The sequence below is a fragment of the Dromiciops gliroides genome, chromosome 4 (genome assembly GCF_019393635.1).
Source record: "Dromiciops gliroides isolate mDroGli1 chromosome 4, mDroGli1.pri, whole genome shotgun sequence".
Taxonomy (NCBI): Eukaryota; Metazoa; Chordata; class Mammalia; order Microbiotheria; family Microbiotheriidae; genus Dromiciops; species Dromiciops gliroides.
In genome coordinates, this window is record NC_057864.1 from 314,258,970 (window position 1) to 314,285,872 (window position 26,903).

At 38.4% G+C, this 26,903-nt stretch overlaps 1 protein-coding gene across 1 annotated transcript in view; it reads right to left on the reverse strand.

The window, feature by feature from the left end:
* Positions 1 to 2,259: 2,259 nt before the first annotated feature.
* MDN1 (midasin AAA ATPase 1) overlaps positions 2,260 to 26,903 on the reverse strand; it is a 173,275-nt gene continuing 148,631 nt past the window's right edge. The window contains exons 83-102 of the mRNA XM_044000235.1: positions 26,496 to 26,657; positions 22,875 to 23,012; positions 21,545 to 21,686; positions 20,387 to 20,562; positions 19,517 to 19,663; positions 18,098 to 18,239; positions 16,549 to 16,880; positions 15,848 to 16,009; positions 15,233 to 15,334; positions 14,425 to 14,626; positions 13,248 to 13,418; positions 12,210 to 12,373; positions 11,683 to 11,772; positions 10,196 to 10,311; positions 9,289 to 9,463; positions 7,873 to 7,946; positions 7,654 to 7,768; positions 6,252 to 6,315; positions 5,562 to 5,704; positions 2,260 to 3,969 (exon numbers count right to left, since the gene is read on the reverse strand). Of these exons, the coding sequence (XP_043856170.1) occupies positions 3,781 to 3,969; positions 5,562 to 5,704; positions 6,252 to 6,315; positions 7,654 to 7,768; positions 7,873 to 7,946; positions 9,289 to 9,463; positions 10,196 to 10,311; positions 11,683 to 11,772; positions 12,210 to 12,373; positions 13,248 to 13,418; positions 14,425 to 14,626; positions 15,233 to 15,334; positions 15,848 to 16,009; positions 16,549 to 16,880; positions 18,098 to 18,239; positions 19,517 to 19,663; positions 20,387 to 20,562; positions 21,545 to 21,686; positions 22,875 to 23,012; positions 26,496 to 26,657 (3,006 nt within the window). The 3' untranslated portion in view covers positions 2,260 to 3,780. The remainder of the gene's footprint in view (positions 3,970 to 5,561; positions 5,705 to 6,251; positions 6,316 to 7,653; positions 7,769 to 7,872; positions 7,947 to 9,288; positions 9,464 to 10,195; positions 10,312 to 11,682; positions 11,773 to 12,209; positions 12,374 to 13,247; positions 13,419 to 14,424; positions 14,627 to 15,232; positions 15,335 to 15,847; positions 16,010 to 16,548; positions 16,881 to 18,097; positions 18,240 to 19,516; positions 19,664 to 20,386; positions 20,563 to 21,544; positions 21,687 to 22,874; positions 23,013 to 26,495; positions 26,658 to 26,903) is intronic.

Consider the following 26,903-nt stretch of genomic DNA (forward strand, 5'->3'; position numbering starts at 1 on the left):
TGGGAGTTAAGTGACTTGCCCAGGATCACACAGCTAGTTAAGTGTCAAGTGTCCGAGGCCAAATTTGAACTCAGGTCCTCCTGAATCCAGGGCCCATGCTCTATCCACTGCACCACGTAGCTGCCCCAGTACTATCTCTTTTGCAGTTATTTTGTATTTACTTTGGTACATGTTGAAATTCTTCAAAGGCAAAATCATGGAGGATATATATATATATATATATATGTGTGTGTGTGTGTGTGTGTGTGTGTGTGTGTGTGTGTGTGTTTGTTGAGTGTTTATTGAATTGGATTCTAATAAAATTGAAATGTTTTTGGATACTGACTTAATTTTCCTGGAGTTTATGTATCAGCAGATTTGATTAACATGCCACATATGCCTTCATCCAAGATTCTGATAAAAATGTCAAATAGCACAGAACCAAGAACAGGCCCTTAGGGCACTCTACTAGAGAACTCCCAAGTTAGCACTGACCCATTTGTATCCACTTTTTGCATTGTCAACTAGTACCACATCCATTTAAATGTACTACATTTCTTCATCTTGTCCCTAAGGATAGCATGAGATACTTTGTCAATTAATATATCAAATGACAGAACTGGTATAAAGGTTAATGGCTTAAAACAATGGGCAAAATCTAGTAAGATGAGATTTAGTAAGCTTGAATGTAGTCTGATTCCTTGGGTTTCTAAGATAAATTGTGCAAATAACAGGATAAGAGAGATGTGTCTAGAATACCATCTGACAAAAATCTGCTGTGTTTTTGTGTGTGGCTAGTATGTTTAATTTAAATCAACCATGTAAAATGGCAACCATAAAATGAGTCTGACTTTAGCTTACATTAGAAGTATAGAATCCAAACCAAGGAAGATGGTACTCCTGTTGTACTCATGCATTGTTCAAATCTCATGTGAGTACCCATGTCTGGTTCTAGGAGAACATATTTTAGGGTGCAGTCATTAACAAGCTACATCCAGAAGGCAATTATAAAGGCAACTGGAAACTGTCATGAATACCAGCTTAAGACCTTTGGTATATTTAGCTTGAAGAAGACTGGATGAGGCAGGGAAAGGAAATGACACACAATTATTGTAATCAAATCTTTGTAGGGCTATCACGTAGAAATTGAGATGACTTACTCCACTTGGCCACTGAGGACAGAAAAAAAATCCCAATAGGTAGAATTAGAGGAAGATAGATTACAGTTCAATAAAGGAAAACATTAGAACTCTCCCAAAGTGGAATTAGCTGTGACTCAGGAAATGTAAAATTCTCTATCATCTTAAGTCTTCCAGCAGTCTTTCTGAACAAACCACTTGTTGGTTATGTTATGTTATAGAGGTGATCCATGCTTCATAAAGGAGTCTGACTATATGATCCATTCTTAGGGCTTATCATTTTTTGTTTTCAGTAACCGGCTTCCTCATTCTAACAACAGTATCAAATTATATCCAATCTAAGGAAAAAAATTGGGCATGGAAGAGCACAGAAGATGAAGACTCAGGCCTTATGTGGTTCATAAGCTAATAATCTAATAATTAAATAATCTAATAATAATAAATAATAACAACAATAATAATATCCAATAGGAGTTTATCTGTAAACAATAGATTCTCCTAGAAAATTCTAATTCCTGCTAGCCCCTTTGCTGGTGACTCATGTTGTCATTGTGACTCCTGTTAATTCTCTCAAATGCTTCTTAAACAAAAGCCTAACACTGCATCCTTCAGATTCCAACTAGCATCTTTTGTTACTGTGATTCAGCATAGTGATATTTCAAATCCTACCTCTTAACATTTAATATGTGACCATTGTCATCACTTTTCTTATAAGTCTCAGTTTCTTCAGCTGTAAAATGAGGGTCTCTTTTTCCCCAATTTTTTTTGGGGGGGGGGGGGCAAGGCAATGAGGGTTAAGTGACTTGCCCAGGGTCATACAGCTAGTAAGTGTCAAGTATCTGAGGCCAGATTTGAACTCAGGTCCTGAATCCAGGGCCGGTGCTTTATCCACTGCACCATTTAGCTGCCCCTAAAATGAGGGTTTTAACACCTGTAACACCTACTTCATGGGGTTGTGAGGCTCAAATGAGATAAGGTATGTAAAGTGCTTAAATGAGAGAATGTATGTAAATAAAAGGTTGTATGTAAGCCCATTTTCATTAGTTAATTCTCAGAAGAATACTTCTCTTAAGTGGGTGACCTGCCATAGATTTCAGTCTACCATACCTATTTCCATTAAGAATGGCTATGAATTACATACAACAGTAAGACATCTTTTTATTTTCCAAGAATATAAGCTGCATAACTTTTGCAATGAAAAAAAAAAATCACATACATGCTTTAGGACACTTAGTTAACCAACAAATAATCTGTCTTTAATGACCACCTCAGACAAGTGGCAAACTTCACAGTGTCAAATACATACATAGGGATATTCATATCATGGCATATTTACTACAAAATATCTTTCTGACATCAGACACCAGCAACATTTAAAAATTGTTATTAAATAGAACAAAGAACACAATTTCAAGTATTCAAGTACTGTTTTTTGGCTGAATAGAAACCCTCCCAAGAACCATGAACATGTTTTGACTGCAAAAATAAATTCAGCTGCTCAATATTTCCCAAACACAGCGTTTCCTTCCTAGAAATAAGCCTGGTTCCTTACTGCTCAAAAGTAGTATGAGGAACTGCTTTTCCTATCACATCCTCCTCCCCAACAGTTAAGAAAAATATCAGCTAAAGAAATAAATTACTACAACAATGGCGGTAAACAGTGGCACCGAGATATTGGAAAAAATAAAGCAACAAGCAAAAATAACCTTTTCATCATTGCATAGTAGCTTACAGTAAGTAGCAAATGGGAGGGAGCAGCAAAGACGGGACACAAAAACCCATTTCCACAAGGCCTAAAAACTGCTGTGAAAGTTCACTAGAATCCACAGTGCTTAGATAGGATACAAGAACACAGAAAGCGTATGGCATCTCCCTTCTAGGACAGTTCATTCCCTTCACACTAATCTTGACAAGAAATGGTCTCTTACACTCAAAACCCACCAGCCTAAATCAGTTGTTTCAGTTATTTAGGATTAGGATTGGTGAATGTATGATGCAGGCTTATTAAGGCAAAGCTGCAACAAGGGAAAGGTAGAAAAGGCAGCTACTCTTCTTCCTGCTACTGGGAAGAAGCTGATCGGCTATCCTGTCTATACACAACCCCTCCTGTACATCACTGACAGCTGCTTTCCAAGGCTGCTGCCAGTACTCCTTCCCCGGAAAATTCTCTAAGCTTGTTCTCAGCTGAGAAGAGAGGGGATGCTTAAGAGAATGGATGGTGCAAGAGCTTTGGGACATAAGGTCAATGATAAGATTTCCTCATGGGCAATAATGATTCCAGGGCAGGTATATGAACATGGCAGAAATCCTCTAAGAATTCACAGGTGAGGCTATACTGAAAACAATGTTTCTCCCAATGCCCTATCTACATCTTCTCCCTAGGCACATGAGTACTCCAGTCCCAGAGAGAGGTCCTTAGATTCTGATGTTGTATTATTAAATTAAAATGTAAATACTGACTATTTAAAGGATTGTAGCCAACCTATGACATCTTGTAAATGAGCTCTGGGTTCACTTAAGAACAAGGATCCAAGATTGTCACACATCTGAAACCTCTTCAACTTTAGAAAGAGCTGTCCAACTGGGAGCATCTGGTGATGAGTAATACTGTTCTAACTATGCTAACAAATGAAGAGATGGCTTCAAGCTCTGCTGTCAAGATTTAGGGTCCATCAGAAGCTGTCACCAGCTCAAACCACTGCCTGAGGGCATCGCCAAGTGTCTCAGGAAGTGCATTCACATCTCGAAGGATTAGATAGAAGGGGAAAGGGAATTCCTCCATGTAGGAATGAATTTCCGGCATTTCTCCTGGTCCTTTGAATATTGGAACTTTAATGTCCAAGATGGAATCCTGCCAATATGAACAGAAAGAAAAAAACATCAATGATGTGAGGCATATCTGATGTGCTTGTCTGAGAACAGAAACAAAATGAGTTTTAAAACTGGTAAATGAAAAGGAGAATAAAACTGTGTTGGCAAGGATTGATATGTTGCCTGAATTACACTTGTTTGGTCAGTCACAAATGGCTCTTGAAATGAGAACTTTAGAATTTCCCAAACTAAAATCTTGGATATTAAAGTGGCCCCTATTTGTATTTAAATAATCATTTATTATTGAGGAGAAGGCAGATCTCTAGGTACTTTAGGATCCTTTACTCCCTACTACTCTTGCCATTCTATATCTACTAATCTTTATCACATGGATGGGTAACCCTACTATCATCCAATTTCTCTACTCCTGTAGGAATCCTGCCAAACTCATTAAAATTCAGATGTTTTCATCTGCTATAAATTTATGATGAGTAACTTCACCTAAATTCTCAGTGACAGCTCAATGATACCTTTATTCTCTTATTGACTCTGGGAACTGTTTCAAATACTATTTTTTCTCTGAAAACACTGAAATAGCAGATGATTTATTTCCCTTTTCAGTGAGAAGATAGAGATTATCTCATGTGAACTAGAGTCTTCTGCTCAAAATGTCTTGATACCATTGCTCATTTTGACATTCCTTCCAGTCCTGTACCCTGGATCCCATTCTGTCTCATCTTCTATAGTCAACCCTTCTATCTCATGCATATTCACAATCTTCCTTTCCACTAGCTCTTTTCCATCTACTAATCCTAAAAAAACCTCAATTTACCTTTTGATTTCACCCACTTGCTTTCCCAACTCTCTTCTCCCCATAGCTAGTGAACTTCTTGAAAAAAATTATACCCAACACTTCTCAATGGCCAACAATGATCTGCTAATTACTAAGTCTACTGGTCTTTTTCAGTTTCCACCCTCCCACAATCTCCATGAAACATGAAAAAATCCCACATGCCAGTTAACTTCCATGCTCATTTGGTGTCTAAAGACACTAACTACACTTTCATGGTTATCTTCTACTTCTTGAATCACCTCTTCTTTCAATCCTCTCTAACATACTTTGGGTAAGTATTTTAACAGGGCATTTGATGCTCATTGCCACAGATGATCACTGATATTAATGCTAGTAAATGAGGAAAGGGGTAATGAACATTTTCAAGGGTGTTATCCATCTTCAAGAATGGTGTAAACTAAACTGAGAGTTTAAAGTAAACTTCTTTAGTTGTTTATTTTTTATTTTTTGCAAGGCAATGAGGGTTACGTGACTTGCCCGGGGTCACACAGCTAGTGTCAAGTGTCTGAGGCCAGATTTGAACTCACGTCCTCCTGAATCCAGGGCCAGTGCTTTATCCATTGCACCACCTAGCTGCCCCTTAAAGTAAACTTCTTTAAATTAGAGCTTGTTTCACTTTAGTCTTCCAATCTAGCATACAGCATAAAAAGGTGTCAGATTTAACTGAAGGTAAAAAAACGGCAATCCATTTTACACGGATCAACATCTACCATGTTTCTGATAGGAAAGTCACAAGAAAAATCTGTCAAACACACACTTTCCCACTAGCACCTACTTACCCGAGAATTGGGATTATCCAATATGACAAAGATGACAAAAATGTTTGCGCTTCGGGCAGTCTGAACTGCTGCTGTGACGCGGTCTTTACCCTCCAAGAAAAGGCCTCGGCCATCAGAGACTATGAGAAGCAGCTGTGCTGTTTCTAGGTGTTAGAGGGTACACAAGAGAAAAAACAAAATGAGCAATTTTTAATAATTCAATTACCCATATTAGGGAAAATCTGGCAACTTTTAGAAACTGTGCTAATATTATAATTAAACAGAAAACTTCAGAAAATGAACTATAACAGAAGAGGTATAAGCTTCATGAAATAGATGAGAAACCTTGGGGCCTTATTTGCAGGGAGGTTATCCACAGTTTCTTCCTAGAGGTTAGTTAAGCCCTGGGCTCCTAGGCCAGTGGGAATGAGCACAGAGCAGGGAAAGCAGATGCAACATGTGTTTATGCATCTTTTTATTTCAAAGTCAGAAGGTGGGGTACTCAGGTATACTGCTCCATTATTATGGAAATTTGACTTTCCATCTTTGTCAGAAACTACCAACCCACCCATTTATGTACTTTTTAATGTAAGGTTTCCAGAAGTGCAGAAATTCAGAGGCAGTGACAGGTTTGCATGCTGAGTGGCAAATAGGCTGAAAATATGGAACAAGAGGGTAACCAGTAACCAAAGAGGACAGAACCAGGCTCACCTGGACTGATGTTTTGAGAGAGCTGCTGTGCAGCAGTGAACATGCTTGCTGATGATTCTAGAAACTGAATGAATAGGAAACAAGTAGTAAACTCTTTGTCATTTTTTAAAAAAGAAATAAACATTTTTACTTATAGTTTTGGGCTCCAATTTTTTATCCCTCATTCTTTCCCTCCCCTCCCCTTTCCCCTTCCCTGAGGTGGTAAGCAATCAGATGCTACCTTTGTCATTTCTTGCCCTGATGTACATAGAAGACTTTATCCCCTAAGGGGCCTATATTTCTACAGATAATGAAGTAGAAACCTTCCATCCTGTCAAGGCTGGAAAGCTTCAGAAGCTGCATCATGGTATCCCTGCATACTGAATTTCCCAGGCTTGGCCAAGACTAGGGAATACTAGGAAATAATGCTTGCTGTTCTGGAAAGGACAGCTCCTCCATAATTTCCAAAAGGAACAGTGAATTTTGATGAGCCAACAAAAAAACATACCCAACAACAACAAAGAAACTTTAAAGTCTAAAGACAGAATCCTGAAATAGAGGATTCAGAAGAGAGTTGTGCTCCACAATGACTGCTGAATTGCTTTAGAAAACAGCAAAAGGCCCTTGAACTGTCTCTCCAAAACCTGAAACTGTAGTGACACCTAATCCTCATCCAATCTGATGGAGTCATTAGAAACAGATAATTCTCTTTATAAAGTACTGCAAGATTCCCAAGATACAAGTGGCCATGGCACATTAAAAAAAAAAGTTCTAGACCCATGTCTAGAACCAGCTCTATAATCCAGTGTTTGCAGGTGCTACTTGATCCATTCCATTAAATCCACTATTAAAAAAAAAAAACCAACAACAAAACACTTGAGGTCTTCCTTCCCCTTATCTTTCTTCTTCCTTCCTCTACCTCTTTCCACAAAATGCTGTGAGTTATTCAGAATAGCAAAATATTTTGGGGGGAGGAGATATGTAGGCACAGAATTGTAATTATAGGTCAATTAGTCCAAGGGATATTTAGAGAATTCAGAAATATAGGTCAAATCCTGTTTTGAGTCCAAGGAAATGTCCACATTTGTTTTCTATAATGGAATTTTCTTTTGAATATCAATTAAAATAAAGGGAGCACTAGCTTGGGAATCTTTCTGCAATTTATAGTAGTCTTGCCTATGTTATATTACTTTGAAAATAGCTGATCTGAAAAAAAAAGAGGTGCTAGACTATGGGTAGAGAATGGTGTATATATTATGAGATTGCTCTTTGCTTTTACTGAACTGCTTTTTCCCCTCTTTTATTCTTTGTTTCAAGGTTAAAGGTAGAGGGAGGATATTCAATAAGGGATAAAATAAAAATTAAAGAAAATAACTGCAAAGGACCATTTAGCCCAAATAACTTCTGCACTTTTCCTCCATACCTGAGCAATCTTAGTTTTCTTTTGTTGGAATTTGCAGAGCTGCAATATCCGGGTTCCTGATTGATCATTAAACTGTTCATGGAATGGATGCAGGAGTTGAACAGTTTCCCCAAAGCTTGAGAAAAAAAATACATGGACATATTTTTGGTACATGATCTAAATAATCAAACTTCAATTTGTCTAGGCTTTTTCCTCCCTAAAATGAAACAGCATCCTTACCTGTATACGGCAATCTGACCCACTTCCAAAAGGGTTAGAGCATTTCCAATCACTGCCAAGGATTCATATGCAAGCTATAAAAAGGTACAGGAGTCGAAGGAAGAAAACAAGCATTTATTAAATGCTTACTATGTGCCAGGCACTGTGGTGCTTTACAAATATCATCTTATTTAATTCTCACAATAACCCTAAGAGGTAGATGCTATTTTAAACCCATTTTTACAGTTGACTGAACTGAGGCGAACAGAGATTAAGTGACTTGCCCGGGGTTACACAGTGCTGGTGTCTGAGACCTGATTTGAACTCAATTCTACAACACTCAAGTCTCTGCATATCATTTAGTTAAGATACAATCTCCAAGTAGGTAACCCAAAAAAATATGTTCATTTTTTGACTACAGAGAAAAATGGCCTCTTGTATAGGCAGACCCTAATCAAAGCCAATTTAAGAATCAAACTTGGCTAAAAAAAAAAAATAGAATGCAGAAACATCCTTTTGCAGTGTTGTACTGCAACTTTTTAGTCAGCATTGATTGAAATTCCAGTGACTTAACTATTTCAGATTGGGATGTTTAAACCAATGATTTTATTGCAAAAAGCCTAAGATAACAAATGTCGACTTTTCCCATGGAAGAGTGTGTGTGTCTGTTTACTGTTACTTGTGTTTTGTAATACCTAATGTAATTACTACCATGCAAGTGTGATTATTTTTCTCTAGGAAGTGAGCTAGAACAATGGTCTCCAGTTTCATTTGTTTACTTAAGAGAATTCCAATGAGACACATAGAAGTCTGGGGTGCAGCTGGCATAGTGGCTCCTTACTAATTTCACCAAAAAAAAAAAAAAGTACACTGTGGAAGCATTTAAAACTCTCTCTGTGCTGTGAGCATACTTCAAAGACAGTTTGTCTTGTGCATACTATAGAAAGCAGAAATCTGTTCAGATTCAACTGACTAGAAAGGTCATTAATAGCACAGTTCAGTTCAAAACGTATTGGATAGGGGGCAGCTAGGTGGCACAGTGGATAAAGCACTAGTTCTGGATTCAGAAGGACCTGAGTTCAAATATGGCCTCAGACATTTGACACTTACTAGCTGTGTGACCCTGGGCAAGTCACTTAACCCTCACTGCCCCACAAAACAAAACAAACTTAGTGGATAAATTGTTAACTGTCGAAATCACTCCAATAATCTCAATATTGTCTGTGAATCAAAAAATAATCCAAGCAGAATTTACTACTCTAAGTCAGAAGACACTCCAAATTCTGGGTCCCGATCATAGTACTGCTCCTTTAATGAACTGATAATACTGTTAGCAATTCACACCCGCCTCTAAAGACATTTTAAAAAGTTTGGTGACTGCATTATCACCCATGTGCTCCTCATCATGCAAATTATCTTACTGTCTTTCCTCTTTACCTGTTTGGTGTGGTTGTCTACCATACTAGAAGAATCATCAATGGCTAAGCAAATCTGATACTGGCGTTTGCTTGGCTTGGTCCTTCGAAGCCAAATTTTGTCCTTTCGAAACTGACTAGCAATATATGGAATGACCTTCCGCATGTTCAGTCGTTTCCCTGTTCGATAGTCTCCTCTGTGAATTTATGAGGGAAATGATACAAATATATTAGCTCACATTAGTCCATCACTTGACTGGTATTTTAAAAAATAACAAAACCACCTTAATGTAACCTTACAAATCAAACCCAATAGTCAAGACACCTGAAGCAATCAAAGATGAAGTTGAAGGATTCAGACAATGCTGATCAATAGGTAAAAATCTGAATGGGTAGACTTAGCTAGGAAACATATATAAAAGGAGTGTTTAAAAACAAAATTTTATATAAAATAGTTTTAAAATAAAGCATAAATTTCTTGATTGAGTTTGATTTAGGGGAAAGGGTGAGGAGAGTCAAGAAGTAGAATCAAAATCATAAAAGAAAAAAACAACAACATTCAAAGACCCATGTTCCTGGATCCAGACCTTCATGGCTATGACTAGATACATCAAAAATTAACTACTCTCATAACATGAACAGAAGCATGGCAAGCATCAGTTAATGTTTTTCAATAGAGGCTAATGGGTGAGCTGCATGAATACCAAACAAAATTCCTAGCACAAATAACATGGAATCCAAATGATAAACTTTACTCCAAGTCACACAAAAATAAATTCAGAATGCCAGCAATACAACACTATGCTCTTTCCCCATAACTAGGCTGTACTTGTAAGTATGCATGTGGCTAGATTATAACCAATAATATCACCAAGTTTCTTATACACTATTGAATGAGCTTTAATCAATTAGTTGAAAATACCACTTACTTTAGCTTGGCTGCCTGGGTAGGCTCCAGGATAAGTCGAAGTTGCTCACAGAGCTGCTGTGAGAGAGGTGCAGTCAAGACAAGGTACTGTTGCCACATCTCAGCTGCTGCCTTTTCCTGGAACAAAGAATAGAGAAACCCTCATGACTTGCAAGTAAAACATGAAGGCACTTAGAAGAAAGCTTTGCAAAAAGTGCAGTATGTAGTAATCTCTAATGTTTTTTGTTTGCTCTCCTTATCCCAAATACTCCATTCCATGAAAAAAAAAATATAAAACCATGGAATTCTGAGAGAAGGAAAAACCCCATATGAGGAGGTACTAGATTATTCACATATACAAATGCAGCACCCTAGATAAAAGATTCCTTCTTTAATTTTAGTAGATGGCTGCTGATACTAGAAGAGCCAACCACTTCATCATGGACGTTTCCAAAAGTGAAGCTGCCAAGCAAATGAAAGTATCTATAGGAACTAACCATAGAAATTAGTCCTCTGGCCACCAAACCATCATGTTTTTTCCACTAATATAATGGACTGAGTCTATTAGCACATGCATGTGTGTGGTTATAATGAAGAACACTTAAAAAAGATCCCAACAAAGTCATTAATAATGACAACCCTCCCTTGATTAATCAAGACTGTCACATTTGGGTGGACTCTTTTTACCTCCTTCTCCTCCCCCTCATTAATACACCGCTGCCTTTTGACCACTACATACTTTATGAGTGTTTCCATCAAAAGCAAGGGAAGAGAAATCAGAGCAGCCTGAACAAATCAATTTTGCTGGTTCTTAGTTCAAATAAAAAGTATAATGGGGAAAGAGGCTGGAACAACTGAATAAAATGAAGCTTTTAAGCTTTCACTTATCTGTGCCATTGCTGCTCCCTATTACTAGTTAACAGGAGGTATGAAGTTTTTTAGGTCTTTAAAACAAGTGATCCATGTCGAGATGTCTTAAGAGAAGAACCCATGGAATACAGTGCAGTGGAAAGATCTCTGGATTTAGAGTCAGAAGAACTCTGCTCTTTACTCTGCCATTACGAGTGATGTGACCTCTGGTACAGAACGTCCCCTCGCTGGGCAGAGAAGACCAAGCTATAGGAAGGCCTTCCAGTAAGATGGAAGATCCTGGTCCTTACTGGCTGCCCCACCACAAGGCATCCCTGTCAGACCTTTGGGAAATCACCTGACCTGGCTGGTGAACTCTGAGGACCCCTGGACTCTGCCATGCAGCTTGCACCTGAGCCCTTTTTGATGTTCTGTTCCCCAGTGAAAGCAGGACCTCTCTTGATTTTCTACCTGTGTCCCCCGCATTCTGCACAGTGCCCAGCACACAGTAAGAGCTAAATGTTTTTCATACTCTCGTTCATCTGTAAAGTGACCTCTAAGAACCCTCCTAACTTGAAATCGATGATCCTCTGAAATCTCAGCATTTTTCCTATCAATAACCTGGTGTTTGGCTAAAGTCAGTCTCTGAAGGCCACTTACTTCATCCGGGTGTCCAGGCCCTTGCTTCTGCCATGCTTCCAGCTGTCTTTCCAGCTCCTGCCTTAGTTCCCCAACATCTTTGACAATGTGCTAAGAAGAGAAAGCCAGAAATGAGTCCAGTCAGGGAGGGGTATGCCCCGTGCTCCTGGCATGGGGCACCTCTTCCTCAATAGGAGCTAAGTCACCTTGTATACCACAGACTGAATTTAACTTCATAATTAGAATTAATGCTGTGAGATTGAGCTGGATCATCTCTAAGGTGCCTTCCAAACCCAAGTTTAGCATTCTGATCTCCACAGTGGTTAGTGCTCTCTTTCTCCCTAAATTATCTTTGCATAATGTTATATCTTCCCAATAAATGATAAGCTCTTTGAGGACAGGGACTATTTTATTTTTAGTTTGTGTCCTGTGTCTCAGTGTCTTACACATAATAGGCATTTGGTATTAAATGGATTGGATTTGAAAATCATATTAAAAAGCATTTTGGCACCTTCTGAAATCAGAAATTTATTAAAGAACTTTGATACCTGGAGAGTTGAGTGTGTGAGGTACTGTGGTGCAGTATGGATGGTTGACTCTCTACTTCTCTCCTGCTTTTCATTTTCTATTTTGGTAGGTGATTTGTCTGGTCTCAGATCTTGGTCTTCTTCTGACTTGATTGTCTGTGTCTCCATGTCAGTCTCATCATTACCTAATGTTACATGAAAACATACTAATTAAATTCTATGTTACTACCCAAACCTGGTTTATTAACAGTGGTTATTCCATCTTTTTTTCCCCTTTAAAACACCATTTACTGACTCCCATCTTTCAACACTCCTTCATTAGAAGGCCTTACCTCCTATTTTATAAAGGAGCCTGAGACCAACTGGTATAACCTTACTCAAACATCCCCAACTTTACTTCCATATAATACTGTCCCTACGTTTCTTCATCTTTTAGCCATCTTTATGGCAAATACTTCCTTCTATATTCTAAAATAACACCTCCCCCAACTCCCCCTCCCCCCCCAAGATGCTGTTCCCACTGTTGTCTTGAGTACTTAATGAAGAAAGAGGCTGCCTATTCAAGGAGCAAGAGGCGAGAACTAAGTATTACCCTACTGGGCTGACTGCAGGCTAGCTCTGAATTCTACACATGACTCTGGTTCTTTGGTTGAGGCGGCACTTAGTTATCAACTTGCTTCAGGTTCCATATGGAAAAACAGTATTTGACATCAAGTGAATCAAACTGTTGTATGTGTCTTCCTTAAGCTACATAAACTCCATGACTGGCATGAGCCCAAGATAAACACGTCCAAAGCTTTCTAATCAGGAACTGAGTGCTACAGGAAGTTTTCCCCTTCAAAGTTAGAAGTCAGATTTTCACTACACTTAAAAGTGGGCTTTCCCCGCCTCCTTCAAATCAGGAAGAAACCAAACACTCTATACAGAACTCAAACCCCAAACAGCAATATACTGATACAGACAACCAAGTCTTGTGATCACGTACAAACTAGCTATGGGAGAAGACATGAAATGCATATCAGAATACATTTAGAAGGGCAGAAGAGGAGTTAGGCTTACCTTGGGTTGCTAAGGTACCAGATTTGACTTCATCTGGCTTCAACTCCTGTGCATCTACTGTTTTGAGATCCTCTTGTCGTTCATCGGTTTCCATAGGAGCATCTTCTGAGTTCTCTTCCTGCTCACCGCTGGGGGGATGAGCAGACTGTTGCTGCTCCTGGCTGGCCACATCTAAAGTCAAAGCAGCAAAATCCATCTAGATCACTGGGGGGAAAGTAAAGATGCACCACAATACTCCTCTAATTTCTAATTTCCAAGATTTATTAGTGCCACTGTGAGCTATGCAAAATACCTGCCTCAGAGTCCACGTGTTGCACAGAAATAACAATTACCCCTCACTATTTTCTACAGATATGCAAAGAAGTGAAATAGTTTATCAGCACTATGGGAATATATACGCCAAATAAATATGACTGAATCCATACTATTTACTAATCAGTCCACAGGAGAGGCAGTGTGATTCAGCATCAAAAAGACCAATTTTGGAATCTGAATACCTAGGTTTGAATCTGGACTCTTGGATACTGACTAGGTGTCCAACCATAGCCAAGTTAACAGCTCCCTTCTCTGTAAGATGGGAATAATATTTTATTTGCTTACCTCAATAAGGTTATTGTGAGGAAAATCTTCTTAGCCTTAAAGTGCTACAGAAACATAAGCTGTTTTTATTAGGCTAGCTTCCTCAGGTGCAGAGATGGCTACATAAAGGGGTAGGGGGGTGACCTCTAGGAAAAGGGACTGCATATTTGAATCTTGATGCTAGGCTTAATTCATTCCTTTATTCTGCCTTGTCTTTTCACTGAGGGGGAAAACCTCTCTTTCCAGTTCATAGCTTTCAATGCTGCAGGTGCCATCCATAAAATGAGAATATGCAACAAACTACCTGAGGTTAATTAACAGCAAGAACACAGTGTGTTCAGTGAGGTTGTTTTCAAATGACAAAAGCATTTTTAAAAGCATATTAGGTATAGAAATCTTCAGCCTTTACTGCAACATACACTTCACATTAGAATTTCTATTAAAAGCACCTCCTTCTGCAGATTTTTTTTATCCATGAATCATTTTATACCTTAACTCTAAGTTTAAAATTAAGATAAGTTAACGTTGAAACTGCACAGACTCAGCTCACAAAGAGGCGTGTAGCATCAATCAGGGCAATGACCCAGTGATACTCTACCATAGGTCTGTGCATCATGGGATTCGCTGCCCTGCTTAACATGTTCAAATGCATCAGCTTCTTCCACTTTTGTTTGGGGCTGGGCTGCTTCTTGCTCCGCCGAGCTGGTAGATTCCAATGTTCTTAGCCGCTTATGCACATGCTCACTGTGGTCTCCCAAAGAGCGCTCATTGTCAGCTTGGCCAGGTTTTCTTTTAAAACTCTGTGGATGTATTAAAACATAGGTGACTGGTTTTGCTAAGCATCTTGGGAACAAGATTTGTCTTCTAATTATCCACCTGATAGATGGAAATTTTAGAACTCTCTCAAGTTAACATTCAAACATAATACAGGCCTGAGAGTAACTGTACATCTCTTATCAGAGGATAATCTAGCTAATTTAGAACACCCAATACCAAGCTGACCATCAGGTAGGCCACAGCTAGTATCAGAGATCACCTGTGAAATTATCAACAGGCTGTGATCTGTATCAGTAGAAGGCATCTGCAACAAAATCAGAGATCTATAAAGTGCAGCCAAAGTATAAAACATCATGATAGGTATTTGTGAGGAAGAAACAAAGATAATGTGGCACGGTTCCTGCCTGAACCATGATGCTGCAGGGGAGGAATTCCCAACAAGATGGTCCTACCAGGGAAAGCAATTTCTACTTTTTCCAATATAGGACTTATGGAGGCCAAGGTCAGAAAGAGAAGGGAGGAGGAGAGAGAAGCAGGTCCTGGTGTCTTGTTTACAAATTCTCTTTTCTAAAGTTTATACACTAGTTGAAGAAAACAAACAAACAAACAAACAAAAACCAGAAAAAGACCTGTGTGTTTTTCTTGCTCTGCTTCTGAGAAGCCAACCGGGACATCAGCTTGGACTCATGGCCTTCTGCTTGCCTTGCATCTGCAGTACCACTCCTATGTTCCTGAAAACCCAAGGCCAAAGAGGACCAAGGCAAGAAGAACTCATCAACAATTTATTCCAGTAGACAACAACAACAATTTAACATTCATTGACCTTCCATTCTCATGATCTAGGATATAAAAATAAAAGTTAAAGGTGTCTGCAAAACTGTTGGCCAGTCAAAACAAGGCATCTCTCCTACACATATATCAGTGTAGGACACCTAATTTCAATCTCTCTCCTAGAGAATTATTTAAGAAAATAAGTAAGCCATTTCTTCAAAACCATCATCCCAATAACCCTTGGAACTTGTAAAACAAATCTCTTAAATGCATGTTCTTCTATAGGTTTCTCTGTAGGACAAATACATATGAAGAACAATCAAAGGTGAACTGTGCAGTGTCCAGAAAAGAAAAAAAAAATCATACACCCTAATCGTTACCAAGACTTCTTTAAAAGGGGAGGTGGAGAGGGAAGAAGAGTCAACCACCAAGTTAAGAATAGGCTTGAGCTGTTAACCGAAACTCCAAATCACCTCTTTAGCTTGGTCTTTCTCAGATGCAGCCCCAGCTACCTCAACAGCAATCTCACTCTGTAGGTTCTCCTCTCCCGTCTGCCCACAGGATTCATGTTCCTTCCTCTCCGTGACTTCAGGCACCTCCTCATCCATTTCTGGAATTTCCTTTTCTTCCTCTTCCTGGGTTCAAAGTGAATGTAATGATTAGCACCGTGAGAGGAGGCAATGTAAGCAATATCACAAAACTATGGAGTAGGCTATAGCCACATCACAAAGGTGACTAACTATGGTAGGGTCTTCCTCAAGTCCCCAGTTGGACAGCGCTTAAGCAGATTACGAGTTTAGACTGAAAGTAACTTCAGAGATCAATTTAGTCTAACCCCATCATTTTACATGGTAGAAAAATGTCTCGTCATTTCTTATCCTACCCCATTATTTAACAAACAAAGAACTCAAGGCCTAAAGAGGTCAATTTACTCAACTTCATACTGAACAGGGTCAGAATTTGAACCCAGATCCTTTGACCCAAAATCCAGTTCTTTTTTTTTTTTCTGTTCCATGCTGTCTGAGGAGCAGAAGCTAAACTATTAAATATATCACAAGAATGTAAGTGAGGTTGTTTTTCTAACCATGCCACCCAACAGGTATTCCAACAAAAAGGAGATGATTCTTGCCTTCTCCATTTTGAGGAAGAACAATTTGCTATCATCACACCCCACCTGAGGCTGGAGGCCTTCGTGAGTGGGAACTCCACTCTCCTCGCTGGCTTCCTTGCTGGCCTCTTTGTCCTCATCCTCCTGGTGCTGCTGCTCTTCCTCAGCTGCATTCTCCTCAGAGTTCTCAACATTATTTTCCTCTTGAGCATCAGTTCCTGCCTCTGTCTCTTTTTCCTCCTCCATCTTGTTATCTTCGGATGCTCCTTCTTCGGGCACACCTTGATCCTGACCTTCCTCACTCTGGTCAGGAATAGCATCTTGTTCTTTTTCCTCAGCTCCATGACCAGCTTCTTCTGGGTCCACTGGTTTCTCATCTATTTCAAGAGGATTCACCTCTGGAGAGAGAAGAGTGAAAAAGGGAAGGGCGAGTTTCAGAAATTCACAATGAAAAAGAATGTTCTGGAACACAGAAGAAAAATCAAACTAGCTTAAATGTCTTCCATATCAACCTTGGGAACACAAGAACTGAAAGTTCTTCAATGGATGTAGAACTTATAGCATGAATTCAAATGAAAGCTATCCCTATATATTTAAAATGTTTTGTGACAACCCTTCATTTACTCTGTTAAGCACCTGCAACAGAATGCTGCTTTCTCATTCCCTGGGCAAATTCATCTGGAAAGACTTAAATGTCAATGCAGACTACTACATATCTAAAGGAAATCACTAAAGGTTATGTGATACTTTTCTATTCAGAAATTTGGAATTTTACATGTCAAATAGCCTCACTAAACTTCATGATACTTTGTAGACAAGTAGGCTCATACTTACTCATGCCTACTACTGAGAGAGACACAGAACAAAGAGGTAACCCAAGAATGCATGGTAAGATGGAAAAAGCATAAAAATTTAGAACACCTGGGTTCAAGTCCCTAGCTCTTTGCCCCACATGAACTTTGTATCTCTGGGATTTAGTTTTTTAATCTGTAAAATGAGGAAGCTGGAGATAATCTGTAAGATCCCTTCCCACAACGACAATCTATAATTATGTATCTACAGCATAAATAGCTGCTGTCAGGCTTTATCAGCATATACTGAGAATACAGAGAGCATGTGTTCATTCCAGACTATGATATTGTGGGTCCATGTACATGAACATAAATTGAGAGAGAAAAAAATTGAGAGGAAAAAAAGAACACAGGCTTATGTTATAAGAAGAGCTTAGAAAAAAAAAAGAAAGTGGCTAGAAGGAACATCAATAAAAGAATGTGAAATAACAAAATTAAAGAGACACCAGCCAGTTAATGAGCTTTACTTATATAGACTATCCTATACTCTCTATATACACTTTACTCTTATATAAACTGCTTTTTACATAGGAATAAAGTGCTGTGTACTTCAAGTGGGGGGAAAAAAACCCATGAGCCAACAGACAGAGCCAATCATTTCAAACTGTTCTGATCCCATGATTTCCAGTCTGACCTCCATTCTAGTTTCTATGTCTGATGGAATTTTCTTTTTTCAATTTATAAGATTTTTTTTTGAGAAAGCAAAATCTATTTCTCCAACATTTTTAGCATGTTCCAAACACTGAAGCAGCTTCTGTTGGTACCTCCTTCTTCAGCTTTATCTTCATCATCACTCTTTTCTCCACCATCAAGGTTCAGGTCATCAGGAAGGTCCAGAGGCTCCGGTTCAGGTTGCTTTTCTTGGTTGCCATGATAAGGATCCATTTCATTTTCATCATATTCCCTCTATTAGACAGAGTGGAACAAAGAGAATAATGTAGTAAGAAATATCTTTAGGTATCTTACTACATTAGAATGTAAGCTCCTAGAGTAAAGGGGTTATTTCCTTTGTTTTGTCTTCAGTTTAGAAGAGTACCTGGGATACAGTAGGCATTTAATAAATGTTTACTGAACCAAATGGATTCTTTTTTTGGGGGGGGGGGGGTGTGACAATGAGGGTTAAGTGACTTGCCCAGGGTCATACAGCTAGTGTCAAGTGTCTGAGGCCAGACTGAACTCAGGTCCTCCTGAATCCAAAGCCAGTGCTTTATCTGCTGCGCCACCTACCTGCCTCCCAATCAAATGGATTCTTAAAAGCAATATGCTTTCATGCAAGACTAATCCATGGAGCTCACATAGATGGTGCAGTGGATAAAGCACCAGCCCTGGATTCAGGAGGACTTGAGTTCAAATCTGACCTCAGACACTTGACACTTACTAGCTGTGTGACCCTGGGTAAATCACTTAAACCCTCATTGCCCTACAAAAGAAAAAAAAGAAAAAAGAAAAGTCTGCTATATGATGTCCCTAGGTATTAATTGGTTTATTCAACTTATCACAGTAAGCAAAGATTTTAACAGTCATGCTGTCATTTCAAAACTCTTTCTGTGTAGGGTTCTTCAGTGACCAACCACAGAGAATTAATTTTAGTTTTTAGCACTAAAGCATTAATAAGGCTTTAAGTTTCATAGATATTCTACTCCTTTGTAAGCAGTTACCTATATATACTATTAAGTATCCATTTTGCACATTCTTTTACATGTTAACTGGAATGATGGTAAGTGGATGGAAAGGGACATGAACAATTGTGGAGGGTAAGCATCATGGGTTAATGGCAGGTTTGCACATGAGTTATCTATATAATGTCTTTTTCCAAGATTCAAGCTAACACTGGCCAACAAACACAGAAAATTACCGGTGGAACCTACATTCTTAGGAAGAACCTAAGGGCCAGGAGGCACAGGCTTTCCCAAAATCAAATAGAAAGAGATGGGAGAAGCATCTTAGCCCCCACACTAGCTCCAGTTCCATTCCATATTACTCAGCAATAATGTCTATAAGAACTGTGCTTTGTTTATTGTGATGTCCACATGCACTCAGGATAGTGGACACAATTTAGATCACAAAAGAATGAGGTTTCCTACCTCAAAAAGTCTTAGGGTCAAGAAGAAATTTTCATCAGGTTATCTATCTCTGCAATTAATTGCCACTATATCTAGGATTTATTTAGAAATTCTTATTACCTCATCTATTTGTTCGTGAATTTTCTCTTTGCCTTGTCCATCATCATCTGCCTCTCCTTCTTTTTCCTGTTTGCTTGGCTGCTTTTGATCTTTGTTCTGATTGCCTGAATCCACGCTGTCATCCTTTGCAACAAGTTCAGAATCCTCCTTAACAGAAAAAAGAAGTGGAGAAAGTGTGTAATTGGGGGTATAGACATAAAACCTTAATACCCAATCCCAGAAACAGCTTACACAACAATTTATTTCTTAGACTTCGCAATTTTCTCTTAATCATACTGTAGAGAAATGTACAGCCCACAAAGGACCATGAATGCCTGGAAGAATAACAATCAAGGTAGATCCAAACACCAGTACCGAGAGATATTTGTATGAACAATATGCAAAGTGCCATGTTCAGGTAATAAATTTTAAACTATTACCCTAAATCATTACAAGGACCAAATGGCTCTGAGATCTTCCCAGCTCCATCATTTTACACATCTGGAATAACCAAAACAATTGAAGGAATTTTGTGGCCACTGACAGAGTCCACCCTTAAAGAATTTTTGTCAAAGAAGGCTTTTATTCTCCCTTTCTCCTAATCTTTTTTTTCCCCTCCTAATCCTAATTCATAATCCACAGCTTTACCCATGGGGCTATCTCACTAACAAACACCGAATGTAACCAATGAAACTAACAAATCTTGGAGGCAGGTAGCAAAGAAGGAAAAGGAAAAGAAGGGAAATGGAAAAAGCATAAAAAGAAGAAAAAAAAGGTTTATAAGGAAGAAAATAGTAGTGCCAAAAAATTATCTCTTGTATGACCTATAAAATTGACTAAGCTATAACCCTGAAACTTTACTGATTTTTTCCCCCTTAAAACAAAAATTACCTCATCCATTCCTGGTCCAGTTTCTTCTGCCTTACTGTCATCTTCATCTTCCTCCTCCTCCTCCTCCTCCTCATCACCCCAGAGCCTTTCATCTAGTTTTTCAGCTTCTTCTCCATTGAGGTCTCCCATCTGTTTATCCAGTTCATTTTCATTATCAGGTTTCTCATCATCCTCTTCTGAAAGGGGAGAGGCATTAAGCTTAATAAGACATATCCCAACACACTGGAAAATGCAGGCAAGAAGACAAAGACAGATCGTGAAAGATCCTATTCACAAAAAAGATAGAATCTCTCCATGGCAGACAAAAAGGGATTTATATGTAGTGTCTACCTAATAGCTAAACAATTGGCTCCATTTACACAAAGCCTTAGACTAGTCTCTTGGTATAGTAGAGAGATCTGTGAAATGAATCAGAAGAATTGGGTTTTAGTTCTAATTCTGCCTGCTACTGGTGGGTAACTTTGTGTAAGGCCTTTCATCTCTCTGGTCCTCGATTTCCTTATTTGAAAAATGAAGCATTTGTATTAGATGACCACCTAAGTTTCCTTTTAGCCGTAATGCTATGAGGCTATAATCTAAATAGTAACTTTCGTTTCTGCCAGAGCTGGATCCCTTCCCTACCCACTTTCTTTTTGCCCAATAAATACATATGCCCACTGTAATTTTTCTTTTCTTTTTTTTTGGTGGGGCAATGAGGGTTAAGTGATTTGTCCAGGGTCACACAATTAGTGTCAAGTGTCTGAGGCCAGATTTTAACTCAGGTCCTCCTGAAATCCAGGGCCGGTGCTTTATCAACTGTGCCACCTAGCTGCCCCCACCCCACTATAATCTGTACCGCAATATATTGTGCTTTGCCATTGGTGGTCCTGTTGGTGACCAGTTCATGGCTTTGGGCAAGCACAACTACATCAGAGGCCCTTTAAAACTAAAGAAGCCACCTTATAAGCAGATATATGAGGTCACTAGGGACAGGAGGCTGCTTACACTAAAATTCTCTTGAACCAAATCTAATTCAAACAATATACATATTGTTATGAAGCAACTTGTTTTAATAGATTAGATTAATGAAAGCATGGAGTTTCTTGGACGGTACTTTATCTTTTTTCCCAAAATAAGAATAAAGTGATACATGGTCCACAGTATTCAAAAGTGCCAAACCTTGTTTTTCAAGTTCCCCATCATGCATTTTCCCATCAAAGTCCTCTGACATTTCAATGGCATTATCTTCTCCTTTAATATCAGGTTTTGAGTCTGGGTCCTCTTTCTCTTTTTCTTGACCCTTTTGGTGACTATCCTCTACCTATATTGAATAACATTGTTGAAGACACTGATGAATAACTTAACATTATTTAATTTTGCTTCACTGTTGCTTGAAATTTAATTTAAATTTAAATTCCAAGTTCAATCACATAAAACACTTTTACCCATCTGGGAAAAAATTGGCCTGACAATTATGAGTATGATTAGAGCAACCATTGGCAAACTACTGCTTGAAGGACAAATCAGGCTGCTGTTGATTCTTTATTTTTAGGATGGTGAGCTAACGATGATTTTTACATGTTTCAATACAATAAAATTTTATTTTAAAAAATCCATTCTTAGCTCATACTTATAAAAACAGGAAGAGGCTGCATTTTGGCCTATAAGCCAGTTTGCCAACCACTAAATTATAGTATTTTTTCCTTTTCTTGTTTTGGTGGAGCAGAGGTAGAAGGGAAAAGACCTGTAATTTCAGCACTCCAGGAAACCCCTTCTGTGGAGAAAGTTGCCTGGGTACTCAAAGGCTAAGTAGTTTGCCCATAATTAAACAGCTACAAAATAACAGAAGTAAAATTCAAACCCAGGTATTCCTGAGTTTACCCTGGCATACAATCCATTATACCACATTGTCTGAGTCTAGTCAAAGACTATTAAACAAAATAATTTCAGTATCTTAGCAAACTTCTATAGTACTCTTGGTAAACATAGATGTAGTTTACGTACTACTAAATATCCGCCAATTCAGAAAACTGCTGAAGTGGGAATAAAGAGTTTAGTCCAAAGTATATGAAAACTTTTTTCCACAATGAAGTCTTGATTTGAAGACAGAGAACTCCAGAATGTAAAAAAAATAAATGTTTCTTTAGCAAAGAGCTTTTAGTAACAGAAGGCTACATGCCAACTAAGCACCTTTCTCCCCTATTGGATTGTGGATTATAACATAAAAGGTTATGACACAACGTCCTTTAGCTTGGCCAAGTTTTTCCATAATTAAAAGAACTAAGATCAAGAAAAAAAAAATTCTCCTTTAAAAAAACCCCAAACCACTGAGATTCCCAATAAAGATAAGCTCCAACATTTTAAAAAAGCTCATTTCTTTTTTTTTTCCAAATGCATAGATAGTAATCTATGATAGAATTCCCTGTGAGACTAGCAAAAACATTATTTTTTTTCCCCTAATTCTACCTATATAGAAAGAAACATGGAGTAGAGTGGGCTCACCACTTACCTGTTCTTCATTTTCTATTTGGTCACTCACATCCTTCAAGCCTTCACCCTCTCCAATTCCACCTCCTTCATAGTCATGGAATTCTGATGCTCCTTCTCCTGCAGACTCTTCCATCAATTCTTTGGGGAGGCAAAATCCCTTTCAAGAAACAGAGGTAGCAGCAAAAAAAAATGAGTAATTATTTTTTTCCAATAAAGAACCAAAAAATAAAAAAGGTTATTTATTGCCTCATGATCACTGACAGCCTTCAAATTATTAATTTTATAGCCATTTCAGAACTTCTGTGAAGCTACTAAATGATAAGCAACTTTAAAAAACTGAAAAGTATCTGTGTTACGTCTTCACTTAATAAAAGTCTGCTATCCATTAAAGATTTGTTATGTGGGTAGTGAAATTAATTCCCAAAGAGACCTTTAAGTCAACACAACTTTTGGCTCACTGAAGTATTTCTAAAGGGTGACACTTTCTCAAATAGTACCTGCTGATTAAAAACTCTTAGTTTCAACTTCTTATCCTTCAAACTGGCAAAGATCAATCAACAATCAAGAGTTGTGGGAAGACACATAATAATAAAATATTTGTAGGGCTGTGATTTGATCCAGCCATTCTGGGAAACAATTTATTGTTTATTATGCTACAAAAATCCATGAAACTTCTATACCCATTAGCCTACTGAGCTCATATCTAAGCATATATCCTGAATGAAGGCAGAAACAAAAAGGCAGGAGTTATATGTACCCAAATACTCACATAGTAGTTTTTGTGGTAACAAAAACATAATTCCATTATAACAAAAATATAACTCCATGCTAAATTTTAAGGTCCCACACAACCTAGTCCCATGCTATCTTTCAGTCTCATTGCACATTAATCCCCCTCCCACACTCTGAGATCCAGAGAAGCTGATCTCTGTGTATTTCACATCCAACAGTCCATCTCCCCATCGTCCATCTCGATGCCTTTGCACTGGCTGTTCCTCATCCCTAGAAAGTAATTCTTTCTCAGCTATGCCTCAGAGAATCCTTTTCTAACATTAAGACACAGCTGAAGCATCATCTTTACTGTGTAACCTTTCCTGATCTCCTCACCTCTTTGCACCCTCCCTTTCAAACTACCTTTTACCTAACTACTTTGTATTTATTTTCCATATACTTACGTAGGTCTTTGTTGTTTCCTGTCAGAATATAAGCTCCTTGTGAGTAGGGATTATTTTATTTTTGGCATTTTTATCCCCCAAATCTAGCACAGTTCCCAGCACATAACAGACACTTAATAAATGCTTGCTGATTGGCAGACTGATGGGCAAGAGGTAACCATATCATGATGCATCCCTCTGAATACAGTATATGTTGCCTCAATAACTCACAAGGAGAAGGAAAAAAAAAAATTACCACCCAGATGATGAAGAAATATCTGACACAGTCATAGACCCAATACTACTTCTTCTTTATTGGGGGCGGGACAATGGGGGTTAAGTGACTTGCCCAGGTCACACAGCTACTAAGTGTCAAGTCTCTGAGGTCAGATTTGAACTCAAGTCTCCTCCTGAATCCAGGACTGGTGCTTTATCCACTGTGCCACCTAGCTGCCCCAGACCCAACACTTCTTAACAATACTCATACTAAATGAAGAAATATTGCCCTCCTAAACAAAGCACAGATCTACCTTGATTAAACAATTCAAAGCCTTACACATGTTCTGCCTGACACGTAAATTCCAGTCATGAAAATTCTTATGATATGAATGAAGTCTTAATAAGCAGCATTCGCTAATGAAGTACTCTTCTGATAAAAGGAGTTATTATGTCAACAAAGACTCCAGTTTAATTCAACCACATTTATATCGAGATGATTTAACAGACATTGCTTTGGATGATAATAACCACTTTATAGAATTTTTTTCTAAAGCTGGGGTCTACAGTTCAATGGAATAGGTTTACCATTTTGAAATGTTATTATGTTCTGTGTGCTGACTCATAAGACCCATGTTCTGTCCATATACTTTCAAACTATAGAGTGGACAATGGAGGTTCTTTATACACTTGCTTTTTCCTCTGTGGTTAGACTTTGGAGTGACTATGAAGGAAGCTCATAAAAGAAGTCCTGAAATTTCAGGAGTTTGATGCAATCAGCACAACGTTATCTAGAAGTAGCAGCATCAGGAGGAGCTCATCATCTAAATGGAATCTTTCAATTTGGATTCTGCAAAGGACAATTCTCTGTGACAATACCGCTGAGTAGACATCTCTTTGTTTCATGCCTTATTTGCCATTAATAAGAAGATTGTACAAAGTTATCTTTGTTGTTGTATTATTTTCTTTTTTCGTTTTTTTAAATTTTTAGTGAGGCAATTGGGGTTAAGTGACTTGCCTAGGGTCACACAGCTACTAAGTGTTAAGTGTCTGAGGCCGGATTTGAAGCCAGGTACTCCTGACTCCAGGGCCGGTGCTCTATCCACTGCGCCACCTAGCCGCCCCTGTTGTTGTATATTTTCAAGGAATTTTGCATGATTATGACCATGAATAGGAAAAATCATGCTTGGAGCAGAGCCCTTTAAGACATCATTTTGTTCAACTGTCTTTGTTTTCTTTTGAAAGATATAGTCAACAAACAACGTACATAGTGGGATCTTATAATCTGTAAACCTTTCCATCAACTGTGTGACAGTAAAGATGACGTCTGCTGTAACATCATTTGTGAAAGCCTGCTTGTTCCCTTCTTTTTCTTCAATGATATCCTTGATGCAAGTGCAAATTATTCTCATAAAGATTTTGAAGAGATGGGAAAACAGGCATATGAACAATATAGACAGTTCAAATAGACTGAGCCTGGAATTAAATAGAGAAATGAGTACCAGTTGGATTGCATTTGGAAATTGTACAAAGCTTTTTAATGACTCTATTCTTCTCACCAAAACAAAGGTCCATCTTTGTAACATTAGGACTCTTCTGCTGATACTTTATGCCTGTGAATCATGGAATGCCACAATTTCCAAAGAATTAAAGTTGCAGGCCACCTGAAGAGGTACTAGTAGCAGATATTAGTATGCTACAAGATATTACCAAATAAGAATTGTGCACCAAAAGCAGAATAAAGGATACCACTAACAATAGATGTGACTAGAAGAGAAGGTAGTAGGTGGGCCAGTTATAAGATTCAAGGAACAGATGGATAGCTCAAGAGCTCCACTAGTATTCATGTAATCCTAAGAGGTCTAGAGGAAGCCCCTCACTGTTTGGGTGAACTCTCATGAAGAATTAATGGAAGGACATGGACAATAATCACACAGTATAAGAAAAGTGTGGATGGATTATGCTCTGCACTACAAGATACATTTAAATTGCAAAGTAAGTCAGTATATGAACAAAAAGTATTAATTCCAATGTGGCCTCCAGGTTCTATGAATGCCTGCCTATCAGTTCTAATAGCTTTAACACAATACACTCAAAATAAAAAAGATTCTTGGGAAAATCACCTGGCAGAGTCAATGGCTTCTTTCGTTATATAATATAATTCTTCCATTTATTCTGTGGAAGTGTATCAAATAAAAAGTAGTTCTAAATTTAAGGTTTTTGAATATTTGGATCTCTTTTGGCCTAAGTGGTCTCCTAATGGCACTTACCTTCTGACTAAGTTCAGAGAAGACATGAGTGAGCACAGAGAGTAATTTCCCAGTGCTTCGGTGAGTTGCCAAGGACACTGTTAGGTGAAATACGACGAGATCTGAATACCTGGAAAGCATGGGCATGAGGCGCACCAACAAGGAACAGGCCTGATTGAAGAACTGTATGTTCAAACAAACAAACAAAATTCTTCAGTGACAATTGCCTTGTTTTGACAAAATGACAACAATGGCTCATGATTCCAGTCCTCAGTTATCTGTATAAAGTTTACTTGTCTAAATATAGTCAATTTACTGAATTCTCCTATGACAGGGAAACTTGCATTTCACAAAGATAATATAGAATTTTGTTCGTCCAAACCTATGCAAGGAGCTCCCCAGTGAGGAAATCCCTTTACAAAACTGATC